Raw genomic sequence first — 18,067 nt, forward strand, 5'->3', positions numbered from 1 at the left:
AGATTCAGAGAAATTTAGATAGATAACATCACAACTTTTTCTGACACCGCTGAAGAAAGTTTTTTCAAAGATTTTGATTCATTAAAGATTTTAATTCATTTAAGTTTTTTTTTGAAGATTGCAAAACGGTTGTACTTCTGGTTTAAGAAATATCTAAGATTCAATTTCAAAATCAAAATTTCTTAAAAATTTAGAATTGCTGTATTTTGCTTAATTGGAAACAATAAACATTAAGAAAACTTTTTCAATTTTTTTCTCAGAAGTCAAAATTACTCGCGATCTTCGGGAAAGTTAATCATTGAATTAAAAACTTTATTTTCCAAATCGTTGTACTCTTCAACAGTTTCATCCAAAAAGAGCACAAATTTATAAAATGAATTTTTACCCACTTTCTTAAGTTTTTTTCAAAAACGCGAGCTGCTAGAAATCATCGAATCCAAATTAGTCTCAATCAGTTCCTAAATTCTTTGCATCTCGGAAAAAAATTGTGTTGTGTGGGTTAATCATTTAATCGTCTGGTTGAAATTTTTGAATTTTCTATTGCCCTAATTTATATTAAAAGTAACTATTTTGATCTACTTTTTTGTCTCACGGTCGCTTCTAGCCCTGTATATAAAAAATTTGATAAATCTGACAATAAAATGCCATGATCAAAATATATAAAAAAAAAAAAAAAACATGACGGAGGGCAGAAATTTTCCAAGAAAATATAAAAAAAAACCTGAAAAAACTATCAAAAAAGTGACAAAAATTTATAATATAAAAAAATTCGAAAAAATACTTTGACAAAAATTTGACATCATTATTGAAAATATGTGATAAAAAAAATTACAACTATAAAAACTAAAAAGAAATGACAACTGGGACAAAATTTGGCAATAAAATTACAGAAATCTACAAAAAAAAATACTACATGTGATAAAAATTGACAAGAGTCGCCAAAATATGACAAAGATTTTGCAAAAATATGATAAAAATATAACAAAAAAAATGGCAAAAAAATATTACAACAAAAAGTTTACAAAACTTTGTTATAGTTCTGTCAGATTTTTGTCATTTTATTGTAAATTTTTGTCATAATTTTGTCATTTTATCATTTGTTAAAGTTATGTAATTTTGTTAAATATTTTTCATTTTACTGTCGTATTTATCATCAGATTATCACTTTTTTGACATATTTTTGTCGGAATTTTTATCCCAATTTTCATAATTTTGTCAGATTTTTGTCATAGTTTTGTCAAAACTTTGTCATATTTTAGCAAATTTGTCATATTTTTTTCATTTTATTGTCAAACTTTTGCCATATTTCTACCATCATTGTCATAGTTTTATCATATGTTTGTGATTTTATTGTAAATTTTTGGTTATTTTTATGTCATATTTGTAAATTTTTTGTCAAATATTTGTGTTATTTTCGATCGGTCTGGTTTTTGCCTTTTTTCCTAATTTTATCATATCACATTTGTCAAAGTTTAGTAATTTTTGTCATTTTTTTTTCATACTTTTGTCATAATTTTATAATATTTGTCATTTTTTCGGCATAATTTTTTACTACATGTGTCTTTTTTATTCCAAGTTCTGTCATTTGTCACTTTTTCGTTTCTCATATTTTTGTCATAGTTCTTTCAGATTTTTGTCATTTGTTTGTCAAATTTTAGTCATAGTTTTTTTTTCATATTTTTGCCACAGTTTTGTTATACTTTTGTCACGTCTAGGACGTGGCCGGCACCATTATTGATGTACAAAGAAAGAGCATCTGTTTTGTACGTTGTGAATGTGCTGTCAATCCCAGACACCATTAGGGGCCGTCCATAAATGATGTCACGCGTTAGGAGGGGGGGAAGGGGGTTTCGATTATTGTGACAATTTGTGACATGGGGGAGGGGGGGTCAGCTTGAACGTGACATCACATATTGTTACCCCCGGTCATTGATATGGAAAGTCATCAACATGATCTTTGGACTTATGATTGAAATGTGTTTTAAGCAATGATTGAAGGCTTGTTAAAAGTTGGTAACCTTTTTTCAATTCTTTGATTGTAATTGAAAATTTAAAATAAACATACATTCTTAATCAATTTTTAAAGAGTTTCAAATTTTATCCCCGGGGAAGGGGGGGTGGGGTTGATGAAAACGTGACGTTATACAAAAAGGGGGGTGACGGAAATTGTGACAATATGTGGCAAGGGGGGGAGAAGGGTCTTTTTTCCAAATTTTGCGTGACATCATTTATGGACTGCCTTTTATTTGCTTGACCTTTGAATAAAATTGGTGGCCTAGGTTTTACTGAGCCACGCCTGCGGTTATGGAATCCGAAATGTTTGAGAATTAATGATGATGGAATAAATTATGAAAGTATCAATTGTATCAAACTAGTTTCCGTCCAAAAGTTTAGACGCCGTTTCGGGTTCAATGAATTAAGGTGGATGTGAGAAGTCAATCAAGCTAAACAGCCGAGCTAAGTTTTTTTATATTTCAGTCAGTATTTTGTCTTATTTTCATAACATTGGTTACATTTTTATACATTTTTTTTCAGTGTTTTTTTTTCAGATTTTTGACATTTTTTTGTTAAATTTTTGTCATTTTCCATGTACTTTTTGAACCCTTTCATTCAATACCCATATTGCAGGAAATTCATGCGATTTTCAGTTATTTACAGCATTTTTAAGATAAGCCGCCATATTGGATTTTAAGATGGCGTCGGATAGCAAAATTCGACTTCTACTTTCACCCAATTCCCATACTGTGGGGGATCGTGTGCTTCTCAGTCACTTCCAGCATTTCAAAGTTGAACGAAATCCGCCAGACACGATTTCAAGAAGGCGTCGGACAAAAAATTGCACTTTCTATCCGTTCAGCCCCTGTACCCTAGTGAACCTATAAGTAAGAGAAGCGACATCTGAAACACAAAATTTCATTCGATGCAAAAGATCTCGTGTTCACAGCGACAGAATTTCATCGCTTTTGTGCAAATGTTGTGTAGTCTATGGTTCGCTTTAGAGTATCGTGTTTACATTACTTGCGGCACTTTTAACCTAATAGGGCGAGGTTAGAAAGTCGGCTCTACTTCATGTTTGTGCTATGAACACTTGATGCTGGAGCAGTTAAGAATCCACTATTTGACCGTGTCTCGTTTAGTAGATTTTTTTATGGAGGCCGAGTAAAATCGAAAACGACCGATTCAATGAAAGTAGGGAGGGGGATGGATTTCTGACAAAGAAGGTCAACCATTTTGTCTAATTCGTTCAGCAGGGATAAAAAAGAGTGGATTTCAGATCCACTTTTAAAAGACAATAAACCGAATACGGTGGCCAAATCATGCACCAATATATTGTACCGTAAGTGGTTGCAGCCTTCAAAATGCTTTTTAACGGTCACAGAACAGCAAATACAAATTTAATGCCACGGATTGAATAGAATGTGTGACATTTTCGCAGCGATTTTGCTCAATTTATGCTCAAATAAGGAAAAGCCTTTTCTCATCGCTTCAGCCAGAAGTATTCTTTTTCACACATCGTATCTGACAATCGTATAGTAGGTAACCTTTTTTCCTTGAAAACTTCCTCTTTTAAATCATGTTACCTAGTTTTAAAACATTCCTTTTAAGGACTTCCATTTAATACCCACACAAATGGGTTAGAAGATAATCAGCTGTGTTGTTTTGTGGGGTTTTATTGCAAAATAAATTGTAGGAAACCAAGGTATGTAAAACAAATCAAACGCAAGTTTAACCCACAATTATTTCTTATGCTCAACTTCTTCGACTCTTCCAAAAGCAATGTATCAAGACTGGGACAAAAAATAGGGGTTCAGCCATCCGCTCTATGCAACAACAACTACCGGCATAGGCAACACAGCAAGCAATCTACTTAGTGGGAACTTATCGCGAGTTTAGTTTGTTGTTTTCTCTCCTCCCTTTTCTCAACAGTTGGTCCCCAGGGAGCGCTTGCAGTTCTCTGTTTGGAAACTCAACTTTTTCCGATGAAAAGGCTTTTCATGACTAGTTTGAGGGTTTTTTTTCAGTGTGCGTTTTGAAAAAAAAAGGGTGGAACAGGTACAGCAACAGTAAGCTATTGGTTAGGGGTCAGGAAAATAACAACAATTTTCAATGGAAAAGTACTGGGGAAAAGAGTTATGTTTTAGGGAATCGAGGTTTGCTAGTTACGGATATTTTTTTGTTGAAATAAAAAGGACAGCTAACTGAAGTTTTGGAAAGCAGATAATGAAGCCCTGATAAAGGTGTTACATTGATCAGCACGTTGGGCTACCCTGACGTTAGGTGCTCATCAACTTAATTATTATGTGGGAGATAATCTTCAGAAAAACATGCTGTTTGGTTCAGTGTATGTGATGCCATCCCCAAAGCTCGCGCAGTGTTTGAGTATACCTTCTATACGTGCAAATTAACCTTATGTCTATGGATAGTTATGAACAATGTCTATTCTAATCGATCAAAATAGTACGAAAGGCGATGCATGCAAAAACTCATAACATTTGAAAAGAATTTAAAGGTTAAGAATAAATCAACTTTAATCCAGATAAAAAACTGACCTTGAGAGCTGATTTCAGTACTACCACATCTCCCGGACTTTGAACCCATGGTTCTCCGTCGACCTGAACTGGTATATCTGTGTGTAGGTGAATTTTTATGTGACCGCCCTAAAAGTGAAACGAGGTGAGTTTAGCTGAATTTACCCGCAAAATAACCATTTTGAATTTTACCTGTGCTATTCGCATCGCAGATCTCAGACCGGACTGTATCTGACCGAGATGTACCACTCCGGTTACTCCGACGACCTCAAGCATCCCGTCCCAATGATTCGGTTTACTGAACTGATCCTCCTTCTCCGGGCCCCATGGGTTTGCACCGGATCCCCAACTGAAAAAAAAAACATTTAAAAAAAATCCTCGATATACTCCGTAACCTAGGTTTTCAGAATGGTGGCTTACCTCAGGATGTTCAGGATGATGATACCCTCGACCGGGGGCAGATCCACCACCTTGCCATCGACCTCCAGCCGCAGCTCCTTGTGCAGATCCTTGCACATCTTCCGGCCGACCATCTTGCGTAGGCCCATCTTCACGTATACACCCTTGTTGTGCAGCCGGGAGTTGAACTTGTTCGGGTTTTCCTCGCGGGCGTTGTGGAAATCCAAGCACAGATCGGCATCGATGCCGATGCCGAAGTAGTTGTTCATCACGAAGATCTGGGAGTTGTCCTCGCTCTGGGTTGCTCCGACGACTGAGATTGAAGATACAGAAAAAAAAGTCGTTTCATTATCACCAGTTCACTAGTGCTTGCCGAGAACGACAATCATTGCAAGCATTTGGGATGCAGGCACTCGGTTTCATTACACCGGAGAGAAAAAGTTTGAGCGGGAGCTGTGGACATTCGTTTAGACCGTTTACATTCGTTTGGAATTGTCATTTTGATGAAAATTTGAAATGTAATTCATACATTTAGATCAATTTATGGGTTCCGTCAACCTTATTGATTCAACAGATTGTTTATAGGTTTTCGCGTTTCAATGAGATAAGTCACCCCACCAGATCGAATCTAAAAAGACACCTCACTTGTAGGCTTAATTTTTATAAAGAGATGCCCCTCATTGCATCTCTTCACATTCATCCACTGGCAGCCTGTCTGTGTTGGCTAGCCTATACAACGAAAATTAGAGAGTAATCAGAGAAAGGTACACGAGAGATTTCCTTGGAGATGCGTGCTCCGCGATGATTTGCCACAATCGCTCTCATATTTTAAGGCACACATTGTGGAATCGCCCTTATCTCCCTCTTTTACATTTTTTTAAATTCAAATGAATCTCTTTATTAAGGGCAAGGCCCATGGACGGCAAAACTCCTCAGATCGGCTTGCTCAGTGAAAGAGAGTGCTATTTTTTTCGTCGGCTCCCCGAAGAGAGATAAATCGCACTGAAATCAAGAGTGAGATCGTCAACACATAAGAGTGAGCGAGAGCATTCACATCCGCTGATGAGGAGAATTCCCTTCTCCAGACAAATCTAATGCACAGTTTGACATCACTTTCGGATTTTGTCTGTTTTGAACTTCTGCCAGATATTTTTTCAGGTTTCTAGACTTTCAGACTTTTAACATATCTTCCAGACAATTCCAGAATTTTAGGTCAGGACAAAAATTGTTCTTAGAAACAATGAAAATTCAAAACGTCCATAGTTTAAGATCACAGGATATGATAAGAAATTATTAATTATAAATTGAGAAGTGTTTGAAGCCTATTAATAATGGCAAATGCTTCGAAGATGTATGTTAAATTGCTATTCAGACAAAACACGCAATAAAGGGTGATACGGTCAAAATTTGATCAATATCAACTTGACGTATTTTTTTTTTAAATTTTGCATTTAAAAAACCTGAACACCCCTCATTTTGAAGGTATGTGTGTGTAGAATGTTGCTCCTATTTTTTTTTTTAATTCACTCTTCAGTTGTCAAAATGCCGTCCAAGGAAGAAGAGCAGCGCATCAAAATTTTGCTCGCGCATCGCGAAAATCCGAGCTACTTGCACGCAAAGCTGGCAAAATCGCTCAAAGTTGCCAAATCAACCGTTACGAATGTAATTAAAGTGTTCTGGGAACGTTTGTCGACAGCCAGGAAGTCTGGATCGGGAGGAAATCGAAAACCGGAAGCCGCTGAGGCGACAAAGAGAGTTGCCGGTAGTTTCAAGCGAAACCCTGACCTCTCTCTCCGAGATGCCGTAAATAAGCTGGGTGTATCGTCTACAACCGTGCATCGAGCCAAAAAACGAGCCGGACTATCGACTTACAAGAAGGAAGTGACTCCAAATCGCGATGATAAACAAAATACGACGGCCAAAGCGCGATCCCGGAGGCTGTACACGACGATGCTGACGAAGTTTGACTGCGTGGTAATGGACGACGAAACCTACGTCAAAGCCGACTACAAGCAGCTTCCGGGACAGGAGTTTTATACGGCAAAAGGAAGGAGAAAGGTAGCAGACATTTTCAAGCACATGAAACTGTCAAAGTTAGCGAAGAAATATTTGGTTTGGCAAGCCATATGTATCTGTGGCTTGAAAAGCAGCATTTTCATAGCTTCCGGGACTGTCAACCAAGAAATTTACGTGAAAGAGTGTTTGAATAAACGTCTTCTGCCTTTCCTGAAGAAACACGGTTGTTCCGTACTGTTTTGGCCGGATTTGGCATCTTGCCATTACGGTAAAAAGGCCATGGAGTGGTACGCCGCGCACAACGTGCAGGTGGTTCCCAAGGACAAGAACCCTCCCAACACGCCAGAGCTCCGCCCAATACTGGTCTATTGTCAAGCGGAACCTAAAGAAGACCAAAAAAATTGCTAAGGACGAGCAGCAGTTCAAGGTAAACTGGCTTTCTGCGGCGAAGAAGGTGGACAAGGTGGCTGAACAAAATCTGATGGCAGGGGTTAAGCGTAAGGCCCGGCAATTCGGATTTGGAAAAGCGGAAGCCTAACTGAATATATTTCCTGAATGTTATACTAATTAAACTTGGAAAATAAATTTAATTTGATTTTTTAAATAATCACCCTTTAGTGTCAGGTTTGTCCGGCCCGGATACGTGCTGGAAAAAAATCTGGCAAACCTAAGTCATACGCAATGCGGTTGCGCGGGGAGGTTAAATATTGCAGGCAGTCACGAATTGAATCATAGCCGCTCGCGTTCACATCTTATGCCAATAACGTTGAAATATCGGGAACTCATGATTGGAGTAAAGGCTGAATTTTGGGTGTACATCTAGTAATAGTCATGAATCTGTAGCTAGCTTGTAGGAAAGCACTCCATGACAAGTGTATTAAATCCTAATATTCTTCTTCATTCTTTCTAGTTTTGAAAACAATATCTTGAGAAAAAGCAGAATTTAAAGCGCTTTACCCTAATCGAATCTTCAGATGGAAAAAATCGAAAAGTCGAATATCTCATGAATCCAATTTTTCTGAATTTGTAATTTGAAATAAAAGGTTGCTTTTGCTACCCCGTGTTTTGACAGTCTCGTCTTGCGTTTTAAAACAAATTTACTCATTTTCCCGCACAATCAGCCACAATTAACATCAAATTCAATCATTTGCTGCACAACTTGCGTGATCATTGGCGTATCTTCTCTCTCCATGCCAGTCCCCCGACTTGAGGCTGATCCTCTCCGAACTGAGTTCATTTAATCGACTGACGAAGGAGATGAAGAAGAGAGTTTTTTCTCTCGACCCGTTTTCTGTATTTTTCGAGCTTTGCTCACTTCTCACATCTTCCGTTTCACCACGTCTCAGGTCTCACGTCTCACGAACAAGTCTCAAATCTCACGATTCATGTCCCACGTCTTAGGTTCGATGTGTCATGCTCTTGTTTCAGGTCTGAGATCTCCATCTCAGGGCCCTGGTCCCAGGTATCAAGTCTCGAGTCTCAGATTTCATGTTTTATATCTCAGGTCTCATATCTCGGGTCATAGGACTTAAGTCTAAGGCCTCAAGTCTCAGGTCTAGAGATTCCGGTCTCGGGTCTCAGGTCGCAAGTCTCATGCTTTTTTAAAACCATTTTTGCAATGAGAACGATTAAAAGTGAAAAAATTAAACTCGTGTATCAGTTTTGAAGTTCAATGTCAGATTTTAAACTGAAATTCATAATCAGAATCTGAATTTCAATTGCAAATGCAGGATGAATATTTGTTATCAAGATTCGTAATCTGAGTTCCGAACCAAAAATCAGAATTCAAACGGTGATTAAAAATTTAGAGTTGAAGTCCCTAACCGGGTGCAGACTAACACTCTGATATCATGGAATAGAAATTAAAACTCTTGTTTTTAATACAGGAATCAAGATCGGAATCCATATTCAGAATAGAGTTTCCATCCCGGAAATCCACGCATCCTGGTAATGATTGAAAAACACCGGGAATTACCAAACCTAAAAAATTTATTTACTTGACCTAATTTTTTTTTTGAGGGATTTTTAACTCACCAGGAGTCATTCGTCCCTAACCCGACCAAAATTGATTAATTATTCTAAACAATGGCTAACACAATGAATTCAAAAATTATCCCGAAATCCAGTGTTAAAAATAAAAATCTACAACGAATCATTGTTTTAAATGTTTTTTTTAGCTTTAAGACGGTCTGTGTCTTTAAAAAAAATTAAACTCTAGCCTTTAGAGACTAAATAAACGTGGACAATTTAAGATTAACATTTTACACCCATTTCCGAGATGGGAATCGAATTCAAACTTCAAATGAATCTTACGACGCTAACCACTTGACCATTGAGGCGTACTTTTGAAATAGGGAAAACAAATTTTTAACAATTAAAAAACAACGGTTTCATAATTGCAAATTGAATTTTTGAGGATTAGGATAAAACAAAAATTTAAAAATATCATGTTGGTATGGTTTTGTTTGTGGTAGAGTTTTTAACACTTTTTTTTCCACTGGGAATTCGTGGAAAAAGAATCATCAGATTTTCCGATTTCCGGGAACGTTGGAATGGCCGGGAAATGGACATCAATTCAGAATTCAAAATATGAATTCAGATATCGCTGATCACTGATGAGGAATTTTTTGATTGGGGAAATTCAAAAGTTGTTTTAAGTATTGGAAATGATTTCATTTTTACACACATTTACATGGACATCGATAACGAAAACATCATTCTAAACACGTAAATTACCATGTTGAAGAATTGCGATTCTAAGCATATATCAAACGAGATGAGCGTTGATATTTCCATAATTTGAAAAACAAATGAAATATTCTAAACATCAAAATTATTTCAGTCAGTTTTCACTCAAACTTTCGGAAACATGCATCTGTGAATACATTCGACAACTTATTTGCACCCCTTTAGTTGCACGATATTCTCCGATATATGCTTAGAATGGCAGTACCCAACACGCACATAAAATTAACATCAAGTTCATCATCCGTTCAGTATGCGATGCTCAACTCAACTTTAACTTCACACATTTACAACGTTACTGCGTTTAATTTGTTATATCAGTGGCGAATTCAGTTCGAAGGAATGTTCAGTGTTCTAGAAAATCATCAAAAGGAAATAAAAATGAGCTTGAATTTTGAAATTTTGAAAACGAAGTGAATTTTGTAAGCCACATTCCCCCAAAAAGAATCTGTGTAAGAATAAGTACTACTTCATGCTTGTTTCGTGTTTGTTCGGTGGTGGGAAAGGGTTTTCGAATTGTTGTGTTAAGTGTGGGTCAATGTTGCAAAACATAAGGTTTAGGTATGTATTTTTAAATGTCTTATTGTACAGCAACTTCAAATTGAATGTTTTTTTAGTTTATAGATTTTTCGCTTTTTTGTGGTATGACTCAGCAAACATAAAATCGTATCAGAAATGATATTCTAAGTCGTTTACAATGGTGTTGCGAATCGCAATTCCAACAGCATAGTGAAAAGATCGTTTAAAATGTCGTCTGAAGTCAGTTTTCATCGGACATGATAGAAAGTCTTCCATTTTTGTCCATTTGAAATGATTTTGCTCTTATCTTATCTTATCTTATCTTATCTTAATCAGAATTCAGAAATCAGCGTTCAGCATCAGAATTCAAAATCAGAGTTTAAAATCAGAACACAGAATTAGAATTCATAGTTCAGGATTCTGAATTCAAAACTCAGGATTCACCATAAGAATTTATAATAAAAAATCAAACTAAGATATCAGAATGTGAATCCAGAATCATATTTCGTTATGTAAGAGTCCAGAATCCCATTTCAGAATTGAACTTGGAATCAGAACCAGTATTAACACTAGAAGCACCGTCAAATTGAATATAACTATTTGGATTTGGACCGTGACCAGTCAAAATGGGAATTGTTCTATTACATATGATTTTGTTTTTTTTTCTTCTGATATTATTTTGTTACTTGTTCTGTAATATTTTTATTATAAAATGGAAATATTTTTTCACCATGGGTGCACGGAATCACCTCATTTTGGTATAGGTGACGAATGCGTGTATGTCATAAAATGATTATTTCAAATTATTTTCAAAAAAATCAAACACATTATCAATCTTATCAGAAAATCATGTTAAATGTTTATGGGTATTGACCATGGGTGCACGGTTTCACTTCAATTTTGTCGTAGTAGATATTTTCTAGCACCCATCCCTCTGAAGTTTTTCAACATGTTGCTTATAAATTATACCTGATATTGTAGGTTTTAAAGCATAGTTTTTCTATAAGTAGAGCAATTTACCATGTGTGCACGGATTCACCGCCATTGATCCAAAATCAACTTTTTTGCATGCTTAAGGTAAAGAATAAAGGGCAAAGGCTTTTATAGATGCGAAAGAACATTTGTGCTATATACATGATTTTTCACTATGGGTGCACGGATTCACTGCATTTTCATCAAATATTGCACTTTTTGCAAATTTTTAAAAAGCATTTTGACAAATCTTAACTAAACCAAAGTCGAAACCATGTTTTTCATGTTGAGACATAACGATTTAAATAACGATTTTTATTTGTAGTTCCGTTTTTTTTCATTCCTGGAAAAGAAATATTTCAATTATATCTTGAAATATTAAATTTATTTATTTATTATTAAAAAACAGGTTTTTGCAATCGTTTATTTGTCTGAGAGTTGATCAACATTCAAGAAATTGGAGAATGGTTACCACGGACCAAGTGAATTTTAGGAATAATGTGCATCAAGTTATGTTATGCGACGGAAAACAGTGAAAATAAAAATAATGAATTTACATTGCTAAATTTTACGTTGATTTGTTTTTCCTAAATTGTTTTTCTACTGTCCAATATTGCATTTCAAATACCTATCATATTCGACTCAATAATATTTTGTGTTCTAAAGCAAGTTGAAAACTATTTCACTCTATATAATTCACAAAGGCGAATTTGCTGCTATTCCGTGCACCCATGTTGAAATATCATTTAAATTATTCAGATTCATAGCCAGAGCTGCCAGGTGTCCTGATTTATCAGGATTTGTCCTGATTTTCGAGAGACCGTCCTGATTTTTCAAAATCCTCGAGTTGTCCTGATTTTTGAAAATTTGTTCCTAAAATGTCCTGATTTTCATAAAAACCTCGTAAATATGATCGAATTTGTCGTTAAACTATGAGAAATTCGAATAAATAGGTTATAGAATAGTTAATCCCATTAAACAGATGGTAATTTTCGGTTCAGATGATATTTGAATGGTATTTATCGATATGAACTACTGGCCAGCCAACAAGCTGCGTATTGTTGTTGCATAAATCAAGGCGTTTACAGCACCTGTATTACACCTTTATTTATGCAATCTAAGTAGAAATCCTTATAATTTTCATAAATCAAGAGATGTCCTGAAAAATCGTGATTTTTAACTTAGCGTTGTCCTGATTTTTGACGAAACCACCTGGCACCCCTGTTCATAGCTTATGTCTTCAAATTTGAATAAATGAGTACACAAGTATTTTACTCATACTAGTTTAGTATAAAACAGGCATGTCAAACTGGGGGTTTGCGGGCCGCATGCAGCCTGCGGCCTTGGTCAATGCGGCCCGCGTAGCCCCGTCTTAAATTGTGACAAAAAAAAACCCCACTGATTTTAATGTAACATATCACTGCAAAAAACTAAAGTTAAATGTAACGTTTTCAACTTAATGCAATAAAAGTTCCAACATGTGCTTAACCCAGTTTCAGATATTATAAATTTTATCTGTTCCCGTGCCCGTGGCTTGAAGCATCGCCAATTTTCGACATTTTTGGAAGACATAAGACATGAATTCGATTGTGTTTCCTACTACACAGACGTACGCTGGCTTTCTTGCTACGAGAGGAAATAATATTATTTTTTGAAATGAAAGGTGAACCTGTTGAACATTTTCAAGAAGACGACTGGGTTCAAGATTTGGCATTTGCCGTTGATCTCACTGGCCACCTGCAAGATTTGAACATAAAACTTCAAGGATAAGAACAAAATATCATAGCTTCATGTGACGATGTAAAAAATTTTCAAGCGAAGTTACGGTTATGGATCAACCAAACTTCCAAAGAAAACATCATTTGGTAAATACGTACTTCCCCTAGAATCCTTACAAGATGCATACAAAAGCCGTTTTCGTGACTTTTATTCATACGAGCAAGAATTTTCGTTGTTTGTATCTCCATTTTCGTTTGCTCCTGAAAATGTTGCTGATAATTTGCAACTAGAGATGATAGAGCTGCGGTGCGATTCATTATTAAAAGCGAAATACATTGAAGTGGCTGTACCAAAATTTTAAAGCTATTTGCCTGAACGCTGCGTTGAGTTACGGAAATTTGTTGCCAAAATTCTTGCTATGTTTGCAAGTATCTATCTATGTGAGCAGTTTTTTTCCATAATAAAAGCTACAAAAACTCCTCTTCGTTCGAGATTATCTGATAAAAATTTATGACCAATAATGAAAGTGTCAGTTACAAATAAGTCAGTAAGTCTGTTACTCAGAAAAGATGTCAAGCATCAGGACAATAGATGCATTATAATAAAAGAATGTTAAATATTAAAAGCATTCCAAGTTTAATTATAACTATATTCCATTGTATTGTATCCAATCTCCGCGAAACTAATATGTTAAGTTTTCTAACTGATTTTGGCTGCGGCCCTCTACGTCATAGAAAATTTATAATGCGGCCCGCACACCTTAACGAGTTTGACATGCCTGGTATAAAACATATTTATCACCTAAAATCACTCAATTTCTCGAATGGAAATGTATTAAATCTAACAATCTTGATGAATTTTCGTCAAATTTCGACAGAAAGTTTTATTATAGTTGAGCAACAAAACAGACCAAAAAAATTGGGAGTCAAGTGCTTGAAGCACACAGCGGCCAATCCGAGAACTTTTTCAACACATCTTCATGATTTCGCATCGAAAATCAATAATTTCATAACGAATGACTCACTCCTGCCCACCATAAAACAACTAGGGCTCATTGTTTTAAATGTAGATTGCAAATGAAACCAAAAGCAAGCGAAAATTTGTTATCTTGTTTGAGTTATAGGGTCGTGAATTTTACCAGCCATTTTGAATGGTGACGGTCCAAGTCCAAGTCCTTGGCGAAATTTTTCTCGCTTATTAAAATAGCTAGTGAAATAAAAAATACACAGATTTGTAGAGATTCAAAATTCATGAAAAGTCGTATTTTTTGCGAATTTTTAAAGCGAAGTATCTAAAAGATATCCAACAAACAAAGTGTCCAACCAGTCATTTTGACTTGTGCGGTCTTTCTAGTGTTAAGAATCACAATTGAATCTAGTAATCCGAATCCGAATTCAGAACTTGGAAGTCTCAGAGTTTAAAAACAGAATTGAAAGTGGAAAACTCATAGTTATAGACGAATTCGAAGCAAAAAATGGATTTCCTAACCAGGATTTAAAATTCAGCGCCCATAAATTATCTTCTAATAAATCTGATTTTTTTCCGTTGTTGCAGAAGAGTCAATTGGTTTCAATCCTCAACCGGTCTGGAGTGTTAATTTGACACTCTTGGAAGTTTGATGGCTTGTAAAAATTTTCAGACGCATCGCAAAAAGATTTATTTTCTTCTGAGCCCCTTGATGAATTCAGGAAATCTTGAAATTTTGCATCATTCCCTTTTTTCTGGAAGCTGCCTGCGAGACCAGACGAAAAAAAATCTTTTTCGAGTTCTATTTAGAGTGTCAATTTGACATTTGAATCGATCTTTTATATATTTACAACTTTTGAAACGAAATATGATGATTAGACAACATACTGCTACAATAATTTTCCGTAAATTCAAGTCGAAGGAAAAAAATCGTTAAAATATGTCCCAGAAATAGGATGTATCGAATGCTAAAAATTTGTGCATTTGTAAGCTCAAGTTATGAGCTAAGTTTAGTATATGAAGATATCAATGTATGGATGTATATTTTTTATTTTATTTTGGATCATGACTACAAAAATATCTAGAAATTGGTGTAACAACTGTACTTTTCAACCAATAAACCGTCATAGTTGTTCCAGTCCCAGTAGAAGAATTTCGGAAAGCAGAATGCCAAGTTGACGTAATTTGACATCACTAGTTTCTTAAAATATGAAATTCAGTATATTTGAACCAATTTTTTGATAACTGTGTTTCGATTTTTTTGCCAATCTTCAATTTTGCAGATTGTTTAAATACCATTGTTTAAAATTGTTACTACAAAATTGTATTGAAAAGTAAGGAAATTTTATACCGATTCTAGTGAAGTAGTTGCGTTAGCACATCGATGCTTTGCCATTATTTAAGGTTGCCAGACTGCCTGCGTTTATCCCGGTTTGCCCGGATATTTAACCTTCCAAAGCCGTTCGCAAAATATCCGTTTCTGGGAAATTTTAGTTGTAGTTTGATTTCGTTCTCCTGGCTGTAAATGTTAACCGATTTTTATGTTATTATATTCATTGTGTAGGTAATTTATTCTAATAACTCAACATTTCAAAATAGAGTCGATATGTTCTACCAGGTTACCAGAAACTGGTTCAGAAAGAAAAAAGTCCGAAAAATCAATTTTATTTTTAAAATACTCATAACTTCTGACAGCTTTTCTGTATTTAACTGTTTCATTGATGTTTGAAATCGTCAAGAATCCATCTATCCGACAATGTATAGATATACTGGGGTCTAATGAAAATTTTGACCGCTATCACAGATCATCCGGTAGAAAAAAATCTTACTTTCAAAAAACGACATCCAATTTTGGCTTTGCTTAGCTGTATTTTATTTCCTTATGAACCGATTTTCAAAACTCAAATTTTAATATTTTGGCGTTAATTTGATTATTATTTTCATAGAACATACTTGGTCTGTAAAAATTACCAGTTCATCAGTATATCGGAATGATGATAAAGATGTTTGAAATGTGGGCTTCGGGTCATATTGACCCGAACAGCTTTGGAGGGTTAATATAAAATTTGGGAAAAGTTCGGTCCGACCCGGTTGCCCGGATTTCATTGGAAAAGCCCGGACCATAAGTGGATGGTGGCGCACTCTGAAAATATTCAGTGTTGCTTGTGCCCTCACCAAAACTATCGTGAATTTTGACAGGTCGTGCTTCCCGAAGTGAACAAATTGTATGGAAGCGAAAACAAAAATCAGCTGGTGATGAATTTTCACAGCTTGATATTTACAGTTGGCACTATCGATTTCACGCACACCAACTATAGAAGAGGGCTAAACTCGATTTATGCTCCTGTTTGGCCGGGATGGTACAACACTCTCGAGTACCGAAAACGAATACGGTATTATCTATACAAGTTGCGAAGGTTTATCTACTATCTAACACGCTGCCAGGTAAAGGAATTTTTGGTTACCACACACGGATTCTAGCTCTATGCGTTTAAAAGTGTGATTCGAAAATGACACAGTGTTAGTGGGAGTTTTGTTGTAGTGTTTGTTTTTATCGTGCAACAGTCTGTGTGTGTGTGAGTGTGAGTTTATGCGCGCTTCTAGGTCTGTTTGCGTAAAAGGATGTGTGTATCGGGAAAAGTAGAAACACTGCCATCGAATGCCGAATTAAAAACCTTGCGTCGGACTCGCGCTGAACGCTGTCGCGGGATGATGATGATGTTGAGTCAGTAGAAGTTGTTGTTGTTGTTGAATTTTCTTCTTCTTACCCGCTGAGTTGGCCGGCGGTTTCGGAGCGGCATCTTCCGGTTTGTCCTCCGGATGGAACACAACGGTCCACCGGTCCAGCCGGATCTCCTCAGCGTCGATGACGTCCCGGAGCAGATTCAGCGGATCTTCACCGCCGGTATAGCCGGCACCCCAACGGAGCACCCGGGCCAAATCGTTACCTGGTGTGGGAGAAAGGACTTAAAGTACTGAACCCCGGACGCTTACACTCTGAATGGTCTTACCGGTTCCCAGGGGTACAATCGCGCACGGTGGACTGGAGCACTCGGAATCCTGACCGACGTTGTCCAAACATTGAAGCACCCACCCAATCGTGCCATCGCCTCCGCAAACTAAAATTTTATAATCCTGAATGTGTCTGAATACATACAGTCTGCAATAGGCAAAATTAAAGATTAGAGATTGGTACACAAAAGACCCGGAATGTATTCCGCCATCCTTACCCAGGCAGTGGTCCACCATTATCCAAATCAAATACTTGATATGGATTTAATAATTTACGAAAACTACTAATAAGCTCTAATCCTTGACATCCGCCAGATTTGACGTTGACAAATACTAGCAACGGTTGGACTCCAGCGGGGACCATCTTCGGCTCGATGTTCGGTAACAGCAACACTAGCAGATGTTTCTCTTCATACTTGGATTCCCTCAAGGCTTGGAATGCACGAACCTGTGAATGGAAAAACAAAATTTCCTTACAACTGTGATTATATAACTATTTCAAGGTCTATCTTACAGCTTTGGATGCGTTTTCGTAGGTTATCACTAGCGATCCGTACTCGTAGTAGATCGGGCCGATACTACTGAACTTGTTCTCGAAACCTAGGAATTCAGTCAGTATGTGCTCGTAGTTCCGTTGCGACAGGCCCGGAGGTAGATTCCCGACGAACAGCGCCAGATTGGGTCCGTGCGGGTCCTGCTTCAGCTGCAGGTAGAACCGCATCACCTCCATCTGCCGGATCGAGTCCTTCCCGAGCTGCTTCATGATCTCCCAGGGCCGCTCGTTCCAGGACAGGACCCGCTCGGTGACGCCCCGGTCCAGCAGTATCTCCGAGCAGCGGTAGTCCTCAATCTGGTGCCCCTGCAGTCCGAACTTCTTCAGCGATTCGCTGATCAGATCCTTCACTGTGGTATCGTTGTCGACCGGGACGTTCACGTACGGGTTCTCCACCTGGAGCTTGCCGGGGTAGACTCTCACGAAGCCGTGATCGTTCTCCCGATCGCTACAATGAGAGGAAGAAAAAATAGATTGTTTAATTTTTTTTACTTTAAAAAGAGTGAGGCTTTCAGAGTAACATCTGGACTGCTCTTAGACGACGAGGAGTGCCAGAGAAACTAGTACATCTCATCGAAGCACAGTACGAGGCATATTCGTGCAAGATCTTGCACGACGGTGTCTTGTCTGATCCAAT

At 36.9% G+C, this 18,067-nt stretch overlaps 1 protein-coding gene across 3 annotated transcripts in view; it reads right to left on the reverse strand.

Annotated features, from left to right (window-relative positions):
• The window catches only part of LOC129740461 (diacylglycerol kinase theta), a 102,554-nt gene that overhangs the window by 15,318 nt on the left and 69,169 nt on the right, over window positions 1-18,067 (reverse strand). For 2 of the 3 annotated variants that reach the window (XM_055732144.1, XM_055732146.1), the window contains 7 exons: window positions 17,392-17,878; window positions 17,096-17,325; window positions 16,877-17,025; window positions 16,541-16,813; window positions 4,950-5,241; window positions 4,722-4,878; window positions 4,551-4,658 (listed from right to left, as the gene is read on the reverse strand). In XM_055732144.1, the coding sequence (XP_055588119.1) occupies window positions 4,551-4,658; window positions 4,722-4,878; window positions 4,950-5,241; window positions 16,541-16,813; window positions 16,877-17,025; window positions 17,096-17,325; window positions 17,392-17,878 (1,696 nt within the window). The remainder of the gene's footprint in view (window positions 1-4,550; window positions 4,659-4,721; window positions 4,879-4,949; window positions 5,242-16,540; window positions 16,814-16,876; window positions 17,026-17,095; window positions 17,326-17,391; window positions 17,879-18,067) is intronic. The other variant, XM_055732145.1, reaches the window with a different exon arrangement.

This window comes from Uranotaenia lowii, chromosome 1 (genome assembly GCF_029784155.1).
Source record: "Uranotaenia lowii strain MFRU-FL chromosome 1, ASM2978415v1, whole genome shotgun sequence".
Classification (NCBI taxonomy): Eukaryota; Metazoa; Arthropoda; class Insecta; order Diptera; family Culicidae; genus Uranotaenia; species Uranotaenia lowii.